Consider the following 10,691-nt stretch of genomic DNA (forward strand, 5'->3'; position numbering starts at 1 on the left):
GCAACCCACCTCAGTATTCTTGCCATGAAAACTAAATGGATCAGTACAACCAGAGATATGTCGGTATACCATCGGAAGATGAGACCCCCAGGTCAGAAGATGGTCAAAATGCTACTGGGGAGGAACAGAGGATGAGCTCAACTAGCCCCAGACGTGATGACGCAGCTAGCTCAAAGCCGGAAGGACGGCTAGCGGCCGACGGTGCTGGTGGTGAACGGCGAATCCGATGTTCTAAGGATCAACACACCATCGGAACCTGGAATGTAAGATCTATGAGCCAGGGCAAATTGGATGTGGTTATTGGTGAGATGTCAAGATTAAAGATAGACATTCTGGGCATCAGTGAACTGAAATGGACTGGAATGGGCCACTTCACATCAAATGACCACCAGATCTACTACTGCGGACAAGAGGACCACAGAAGAAATGGAGTAGCCTTCATAATTAATAGTAAAGTGGCTAAAGCAGTGCTTGGATACAACCCAAAAAATGACAGAATGATCTCAATTCGAATTCAGGGCAAGCCATCTAACATCACAGTGATCCAAATATACGCCCCAACCACAAATGCTGAAGAAGCTGAAGTAGAGCAGTTCTATGAGGATCTGCAGCACCTACTGGACAACACGCCTAAAAGAGATGTTATTTTCATCACAGGAGACTGGAATGCTAAGGTGGGCAGTCAAATGACACCTCGAATTACAGGTAAGTATGGCCTGGGAGAACAAAACGAAGCAGGACATAGGCTGATAGAATTTTGCCAAGACAATTCACTCTACATAACAAACACTCTCTTCCAACAACCTAAGAGACGGCTTTATACATGGACTTCACCAGATGGACAACACCGAAAACAGATTGATTACATCCTTTGCAGCCAAAGGTGGCGGACATCTGTACAGTCGGTAAAAACAAGGCCTGGAGCTGACTGTAGTTCAGATCACAAACTTCTTCTTGCACAATTTAGGATCAGACTAAAGAGATTAGGGAAGACCCACAGATCAGCTAGATATGAGCTCACTAATATTCCTAAGGAATATGCAGTGGAGGTGAAGAATAGATTTAAGGGACTGGACTTAGTAGATAGGGTCCCGGAAGAACTATGGACAGAAGTTGGCAGCATTGTTCAGGAGGCGGCAACAAAATACATCCCAAAGAAAGAGAAAACCAAGAAGGCAAAATGGCTGTCTGCTGAGACACTAGAAGTAGCCCAAGAAAGAAGGAAAGCAAAAGGCAACAGTGATAGGGGGAGATATGCCCAATTAAATGCAAAATTCCAGAGGTTAGCCAGAAGAGATAAGGAATTATTTTTAAACAAGCAATGCGCGGAAGTGGAAGAAGACAATAGAATAGGAAGGACAAGAGACCTCTTCCAGAAAATTAGAAACATTGGAGGTAAATTCCAGGCAAAAATGGGTATGATCAAAAACAAAGATGGCAAGGACCTAACAGAAGAAGAAGAGATCAAGAAAAGGTGGCAAGAATATACAGAAAACCTGTATAGGAAGGATAACAATATTGGGGATAGCTTTGACGGTGTGGTCGGTGAGCTAGAGCCAGACATCCTGAAGAGTGAGGTTGAGTGGGCCTTAAGAAGCATTGCTAATAACAAGGCAACAGGAGACGACGGCATCCCAGCTGAACTGTTCAAAATCTTGCAAGATGATGCTGTCAAGGTAATGCATGCTATATGCCAGCAAATTTGGAAAACACAAGAATGGCCATCAGACTGGAAAAAATCAACTTATATCCCCATACCAAAAAAGGGAAACACTAAAGAATGTTCAAACTATCGAACAGTGGCACTCATTTCACATGCCAGTAAGGTAATGCTCAAGATCCTGCAAGGTAGACTTCAGCAGTTCATGGAGCGAGAATTGCCAGATGTACAAGCTGGGTTTAGAAAAGGCAGAGGAACTAGAGACCAAATTGCCAATATCCGCTGGATAATGGAAAAAGCCAGGGAGTTTCAGAAAAACATCTATTTCTGTTTTATTGACTATTCTAAAGCCTTTGACTGTGTGGACCATAACAAATTGTGGCAAGTTCTTAGTGGTATGGGGATACCAAGTCATCTTGTATGCCTCCTGAAGAATCTGTATAACGACCAAGTAGCAACAGTAAGAACAGACCACGGAACAACAGACTGGTTTAAGATTGGGAAAGGAGTACGGCAGGGCTGTATACTCTCACCCTACCTATTCAACTTGTATGCAGAACACATCATGCGACAAGCTGGCCTTGAGGAATCCAAGGCTGGAGTTAAAATCTCTGGAAGAAACATTAACAATCTCAGATATGCAGATGATACCACCTTGATGGCTGAAAGTGAAGAGGAACTGAGGAGCCTTATGATGAAGGTGAAAGAAGAAAGTGCAAAAGCTGGTTTGCAGCTAAACCTCAAAAAAACCAAGATTATGGCAACCAGCTTGATTGATAACTGGCAAATAGAGGGAGAAAATGTAGAAGCAGTGAAAGACTTTGTATTCCTAGGTGCAAAGATTACTGCAGATGCTGACTGCAGTCAGGAAATCAGAAGACGCTTAATCCTTGGAAGAAGAGCAATGACAAATCTCGATAAAATAGTTAAGAGCAGAGACATCACACTGACAACAAAGGCCCGCATAGTTAAAGCAATGGTGTTCCCTGTAGTAACATACGGCTGCGAGAGCTGGACCATAAAGAAGGCTGAGCGAAGGAAGATCGATGCTTTTGAACTGTGGTGTTGGAGGAAAATTCTGAGAGTGCCTTGGACTGCAAGAAGATCCAACCAGTCCATCCTCCAGGAAATAAAGCCAGACTGCTCACTTGAGGGAATGATATTAAAGGCAAAACTGAAATACTTTGGCCACATAATGAGAAGACAGGACACCCTGGAGAAGATGCTGATGGTAGGGAGAGTGGAAGGCAAAAGGAAGAGGGGCCGACCAAGGGCAAGATGGATGGATGATATTCTAGAGGTGACGGACTCGTCCCTGGGGGAGCTGGGGGTGTTGACAACCGACAGGAAGCTCTGGCGTGGGCTGGTCCATGAAGTCACGAAGAGTCGGAAGCGACTAAACGAATAAACAACAAACAAAAGCCAATTTCCAGAAAGGACAAGTTCCAGAGGAAGAAGTACATTGGGGAGTGAAGGTTAGGACTGAGAATGATGTGGATCAAAATCAGGCTGTTGCCCATCAAGGCCATGAAGTAGAACATTAGAACCAGGCAAAACAGAAGTTCTCGCCTAGTCTGGAAGTCTGAGAAGCCCAGCAGGACAATCTTGGTCAAGCAGGTCTGGTTGTCTTTTTTTATGGTATCATCCAGTTCAAAGCTTGAGAACATAAGAGAAATGTTTGGAAAGGAACTGAAGAATGAATTCAAACAATTATTAACAACTAAACACATTTCTCATACTAGAGACCTCTATATTGCTTCCTGTATATTTACTCAGAAATAGCACCTTTGATTAAGTTCTTAATAGGAGACTTTCCTTAATAGGAAAGGGAGACCACAGTTTTAATGTAGTGTCATGTGCAACTTTTGTGTGATTACATCATCTTAGTGAATCACACAACCATTCTAGGACCTTTTCTCAGAATTGATTTCTCAGAATGTTCAGTCCTCAAACTGTCAATATGGCCCCTCAAGTTTATGTTTGATTTGTTTGGTATGGTCTCTAATAAGTTCTGTTATTATTGCAAGGATACTGTCAGTAATGATAATTAAATAAAAATCAGGTTTATTTTTACTGATGTATGTATTTATTTAATTTTTATCCCTCCTTTATTATTTTTATAAATAACTCAAGGCGGCAAACATACTTAATACTCCTTCTTCCTCCTATTCTCCCCACGACAACCACCCTGTGAGTTGAGTTGGGCTGAGAGAGAGAGGGACTGGCCCAAGGTCACCCAGCCGGCTTTCATGCCTAAGGCGGGACTAGAACTCACAGACTCCTGGTTTCTAGCCCGGCACCGTAACCACTAGACCAAACTACGTATTTTTCATATCTGAAATTGTGCACTGACATTCTAGCTGGAAATTCTGAAATCCTAATGTAGTGGGAGGATTGCAGATTGGAGAAAACTGATTTAGACCAATGGCAGCTTAGTTTTCTATTAAATGTAATTTGCTTTCATTGTTTACCATCATTCATCAGCCATTCCTGTTACATAAAGAATGGCCTTTTCCACCTAGACAGAACATCAACATTTCAGGCATGGTCCGTACCAGGCTCAAAAGAATTAAATATTAACCATAACAACAACAATAGCAACACCAAACCCTGACAATAAAACTCTCTTAATGTTCCACTAAATATTATTTAAAAATCAACCTTCTTTTCATGAAGTTCCAGAACGGGAGGTACCAACTCACCAAACACGTCCCTTGTTAAATTACAAGGTAATTACTGTGTTTCAGCAAGAGATTCGCCAGCATTTCAAATAAAAACAGATTTATTAAAGATGGGAAAAGCTTTAGGCAACGATAACAGAAGGCTATATATGCATCCCAAGAGATAATTAATTCTGAATCATACTATATTTTATTAAATTTAGACAAAGATGGGCTAATTCCCAATCTGACCAGCTCCCTATCCAGATGTTCCCAGTATCCATCGGCAGCAACATTTCCTGGGTATTTCAAAGCAAGAAGTAGAAGAAATGCCATATACAGTAAGTACGGCATCAAACCACACTGTTTGAGATTCAGATGACGTGAGCATCAGGTGGTACGGAAAGAATGTGAATGGGACTGAAATCAACTGGCATTTCTAGAGCTCAGGGAAGAGGAGAGATGTTAAAATGGTGCTCTGCCCAAAGATTTTCCATGTGCTTATGGATCCCCTTGGCAGGAAATGTAGGAACAATGTCAGTTATGATATGGTAGGCATTAACTTTGACACTACAATTCCTATAAGAGCAGCCAGCACCCCAAATGGTCAGACAGTCATGTAAACTGTAAACCAAAATATCCAGCATCTGAGGGCATGGGGTTTCCTCACTCTTCTGGAAGGAATGCTTCCCCCAAGATCCAGGTTGTCCTCTGGTGTTCATTCACCAAATCCCCAGGATGAATCCTTGTGTTTCCGTCATGAGGCCTTGTTAGAGAAAAAGTCTTCCAGTCTCTCTGGAATTTCAGATCCTCTAGGAATCCAGTGGTTCCTTTGGATCATTGATGTTGGCTGATGTAAACAGCCTACATAATATCAATTATTTTTTTCCAGAGGAAAGAATACATGAAGACTCATCTTGGGCAGGGGAATCTTCAGGACCATCTCTAGGCAGAGAATATTAGAGCATTTCCAGTTTTCCTTAAGGAGAAATACCCCCTCTATATAAAAAACATCAGAAAACGATTCACAAAGTAAGATTGATACCTTGGAATTACCAAGGTCATGTTGGGTGGGAAAGGAGTTTTAGTTTTAACTGAAGTTTGGTGGTATATTAAGGGAGTTTTATTGTCAAATTTTCACTTTGAGTTTAGTACGGTTATGAACGGTTTTTAATTCAAGGGACATCTGTAAACATGAAGATAACTCTTACTGAATTCTTACTATGGACAGAATGCTTGCAACAATAAACAAGCAAAATAAATAAACAAAGAAGGCAGCACGTTGCAAACATCTCTGTCCCCTGATCTCCAGAGGCCATATTTAAATACTGGGCACTGAAAATTCTGACAAATCAATTAGGGTAACTTCAGCCTGGTCATTTGTGCCACAAGTGAGAACTCTGGGTTGATTTGTTTGATGAGCCATTTGTTTGTTTTCCTGGTGTTCTCAGAAGTGTTCTGCAACACCAAGTTCAAAAGCTCCAATACTCTTGCCATCCTGCTTCTTCAAAACCCAAATGGTAAAAAACTGTTGTATAATGCCTTATTTCATACTCCTGTTGTATTCCCAAGGTGCTATCTGGATGAAACCATGAGAAAAGACAACTGGACCTGCTTGATCGAGATCGTCCTGCTGGGCTTCTCAGATTTCAAGATGGTAGAAGAACTTTTGTTTTGTCTGGTCCTAATGTTCTACGTCACGGCCTTGATGGGCAACAGCCTGATTTTGACCCTCACTATTGTCAGTCCCACCCTTCACACCCCAATGTACTTCTTCCTCTGGAACTTGTCCTTTTTGGAAATTGGCTACACCTCGACCATCAGCCCAAAGATTCTAGTGAATTTGTTAACAGAGAAACCGAGTATATCCCTTTGCGGTTGTGGGTTTCAATTGTGTTTCTTTGTTCTCTTTAGTGTCACTGAGTGTTGTCTTCTTTGTGTCATGGCATATGACCGCTATGTTGCCATTTGCAAACCTTTTCAGTACCCATATATCATGAACTATAAGGAGTGTGCTAAGCTTGCTGCCACCTCATGGACCTTTGGGATTTTGATGGGTTTGGGGCACTCCATTTCAATCTTTACTCTTCCCTTCTGTGGGTTGAATAGAATTCGCCATTTCTTCTGTGATCTTATGCCAGTTCTAAGGCTGGCTTCCACCAATACCTACAAATATGAAGTAGCCAATGCCATACTAACTGTGGTTTTTGTCCTGGTACCCCTTTTACTCATCCTCTATTCCTACATCCTTATCATCTCCACTGTTCTCATGATGCCAGTGGCCAAGAATCGGCACAAAGCATTTTCCACTTGTTCCTCACATCTAATTGTTGTCTTCCTTTACTATGGAGCCATCACTGCTACCCACATTCGTCCCAATTTGGCTTCTTCCTTGGATCGGAACAGGTTCCTTGCCCTGCTCTACACAGTAGTGACCCCAGCCTTGATTCCCATCATTTACAGCTTGAGGAATGAAGAGATAAAAGCTGCTTTCAAGAAATCGGTAGCAAGGAAACGGATCTTCTTTATGTAATCATACAATTGCATGAACTGTTTTCATCCCTTCATCAGATTACAAGTCAATGCAAGGAGCTTGAGACCATACAGGTCATCTGCAAGAACAATGCACGGATGTCAACCTCTTCTCTGACTGAGGAACAGGTGGCTCTTGGTCCATTGGGGTTGTAGAAGGATTTCTTAGGGTTACATTTGAATCAGAGAGCAGGGCACAAGCACATTGAAGTGTAAGTTGATTTACTGACAGCACTGGATGAAAAGGCAGGCATGAAGAGGCATGGGGTTAAAGTCTTATTCAGATTAGAATAGACATGTGACTGGATACAGCAACAATTTATTTCCTTGGATGGAACATATCAGGGGCCTAGTGAGGTCCATGAGGTAATTAGTGTGTAACTATGAAGCAATGGGGAAGACTATGAAGATAGTTTTTGAAAAAACAAAGAGGCAATATTCTATGAACATAGTTTCTGTCATGAGTAAGGATGGCGAGCAGGGGGCTCCCATCCAGACTGTCAAGCGCATGCGTAGCACTGATGAATTGTTCAGCCATTCAAAGAGACACAGATCGGGACCGCCTTAACCCTTGGGGGTTATATGTCTGGGTTTTTCCCACGCTTCTTCAGTTTGTTAGGATTCCTGTTAAGTACTAGCAATAAATATTAGAGACCAGTTCCTTGTCTCAGTGTGTTTCCTGGTTGTTCGGACATCAATCCTAACAAACTGCTACTCCCATCGAAAGAGGGAGGAACAAGCAATTAAGGAGATACGTTTAGAAATGTCTTCAGAAAACCAAGAAATGCGGCTCGCCATCCAACAATTAGCAGCAGCCCTACAACAACACCAGCAACAAGTAGATCTCCAGATCAACACATTACAAACTGCCATGCTACAGCAGTTACAACAACCAGCTCCGATTAACCCACAACCGGCACCAGCAGCAGCAGCAGCAGCAGCAGCAGCAGCAGCTCCACCAGTAATGTTAAGATCCCAGGGCAGTCTACCAGAGAAATTTGGAGGAGAAGCAGGACAGCTGAGAATCTTTCTCACACAGTGTACTATGTTCTTCGATAGCAGACCCGCAGACAGAACCAGAGTCACTTTCATCCTAGGCCTGCTAAAGGGACCAGCTGCCAAAAGGGCTATTCCCATGGTGGAGAACAACGATCCGATTCTCAACGACTACCAGAACTTTTTGGCAGGGTTCCGAGCACACTTTGACGACCCCATCAGAGAAGCCACGGCCAGCCGGGAAATTCGGAGGCTCAAGCAAGGTAACAAGAGGGTGGGACTCTACATTGCTGATTTCAAGTTGTTAGCAGGAGATCTGGACTGGAATGAGAGTGCATTAAAAGACCAATTCAAACAGGGGCTGGATGAGGAAATTAAGAATGAATTGGTGCGCCAGGGAACACCAGCTGCGTTAGAAGCCCTATATCAGTTATCGGTGATCATAGATGCCAGGCTAGAGGAGCTTAGGCAGATGCAGCCGGGGAGAAGCAAGACCCTCAGAGCTTTTTCAGGATTTCCAGCTCTCTCTGTAGCATCCTCTCACTCAGCACAAGAGGAGCCAATGCAGATTGGGGCAAGCAGGAGACTGATTTCCGAGACTGAGAGGCAGAGAAGGAGAGAGAGAGCCCTGTGTTTCTACTGCGGAGCCCAGGGGCACATGGTGAGAGCTTGCCCAGCGAGAGGCCAAGCAGCTCCAGTAAGAGCCCCAAGGCAAGCAGCTGAAACAGGGACCAGCTCCGCCTCTACTCCCAACCAGGGAAACTCCAGCGGTCTCCCTCCACAGAGCTCAGCAGGGAGACCATAAATCAATTAAAGAGGGCTCATTCCAAAGATTCCAGGCAAGCCTTTTACTACTTACCAGTAATAATCCATGACAACCCAAAGCACCAGATCAAGCTAGAGGCCCTTGTGGATTCTGGAGCTTCAACTAATTTTATTGATGCGCAGACCATACAAGACTGCAACATCCCGACCAGAGAATTACCATGCCCCATAGAAGTGGAGACCATTGACGGCCAGCCACTCAAAGCAGGGCCGATTAGAAGGCTCACAGAACCGGTGCAACTGACAGTGGGAGACCACACTGAGTGGATCCAGCTTTATGTTACTGCATCGCTAAATGTGCCGGTAATCCTAGGCACGCCTTGGCTGAGGATCCACAACCCGTTGATGAACTGGACTACAGAGCAATCTCCTTCCCAGCTAAGGAATGCCAGCACCACAAGATTCAAGCCGCTCCACGCTCTCCAGCAACCAACGCAGTCACAGTAGCAGGGGGAGTCCACTTGCCAGCCAAGTATGCAGATTTTGCAGACGTTTTCAGTGAACAAGAGGCCACAGCACTACCCCCCCATAGGGACTGTGACTGCACCATTGAGTTGATACCAGGAGCCAAGATTCCAGCAAGGAAACAATATCCCATGTCCCCCAAGGAGTTAGCCACCTTAAAGGATTACTTGGACTCCAATCTCCAAAAGGGTTTCATCCGACCATCTACGTCCCCAGCGTCTGCTCCTACCTTCTTCGTACCAAAGAAGCCTGACCCATTGGCACCTGCAACCCAGGAGACACCCATGAGAGTGGTCCACGACTTCAGTTTTTTAAATAAAGAAACAAAAAGAGAATCCTATCCTCTGCCCTTAATCTCGGATCTGCTAGATCACTTACAGAAGGCATGCATTTTTACCAGGTTGGATCTCAGGAGTGCGTACAATCTGATCCGGGTGAAAGAGGGGCAGGAATACCTGACTGCCTTCGACACCAGGTTTGGAAAATTTGAGTACCTTGTTATGCCCTTTGGCTTGTCTAATGCAGGAGCCATATTTTCCAGATTTATGAATCACGTTTTTGCTGATTTACTAGATAAGTATATGGTCGTTTATCTAGATGACATATTAATTTTCTCTGAGGATGCCACAACTCACGTAACCCATGTACATAATGTTTTGCAAAGACTGAGAGAGAACAGGCTGTTCGCCAAGCTAGAGAAGTGTGCCTTTGATTTAACTGAAGTACATTTCCTGGGCTATATAGTATCCACAGAAGGCATATCCATGGATCCTGCTAAGGTCCAGGCAATTCTCTCTTGGCCACCTCCCCGAAATGTTAAAGATGTACAAAGATGGTTAGGATTTTCTAATTTTTATCGCTGTTTCATAAAAAATTACAGTGACCGTACCAGACCATTCACACAGCTCTTGAAGAAAGGCTCAAAATTCATATGGGGGGAGAGGGAGCAAGCAGCGTTCCAGGAATTGAAGCAGCTTTTTGCTTCCCAACCGCTCTTAAGGCACCCTGACCCCACGAAGCCATTCATAATGTATTCAGATGCTTCAGATGTTGCCATTGGGGCAGTGTTATTGCGATATACAAACAAAGCAGAGAATACATTGCTTCCTTGTGCCTTTTTTTCACGCCTACTCTCACCAGCAGAGAGAAACTATGATGTTTTTAACAAAGAGTTGCTGGCAATTAAAGCAGCATTCCAAGAGTGGAGGCACTGGCTAGAAGGGGTGACCTTTCCTGTGAAAGTTTGCACCGATCACAAGAATTTACAGCTTCTACAGAACACCAGATCCCTCACCTCATGCCAGATCAGATGGAGCCAGTTTTTCTCCCGTTTCAATTTTGTTATTTCTTATGTGCCCGGGGCGCAAAACTGCTTCGTCCTTGGAGGAGTTGTCCTTTGAAGACTTGCCATCCTTGCCCAGTTCCCATGGGACTTTAGAAGCAGACGGCACATCTTATCAAGACTCTGGAGGGGAGGGGGCTGAAATGGAATGTGAATCTGGAGGGGAGGGTGATGTCATGAGTAAGGATGGCGAGCAGGGGGCTCCCATCCA

The 10,691-nt window shown here is 43.9% G+C and overlaps 1 protein-coding gene across 1 annotated transcript; it reads left to right on the forward strand.

The window, feature by feature from the left end:
* The first annotated feature begins 5,911 nt into the window (after positions 1-5,911).
* Positions 5,912-6,853, forward strand: LOC134496802 (olfactory receptor 10AG1-like). Its single transcript, XM_063302514.1, has one exon. The coding sequence runs from the start codon at positions 5,912-5,914 to the stop codon at positions 6,851-6,853; it is 942 nt and encodes a 313-aa protein (XP_063158584.1).
* Positions 6,854-10,691: the final 3,838 nt, after the last annotated feature.

Source organism: Candoia aspera, chromosome 4 (assembly GCF_035149785.1).
Source record: "Candoia aspera isolate rCanAsp1 chromosome 4, rCanAsp1.hap2, whole genome shotgun sequence".
Classification (NCBI taxonomy): Eukaryota; Metazoa; Chordata; class Lepidosauria; order Squamata; family Boidae; genus Candoia; species Candoia aspera.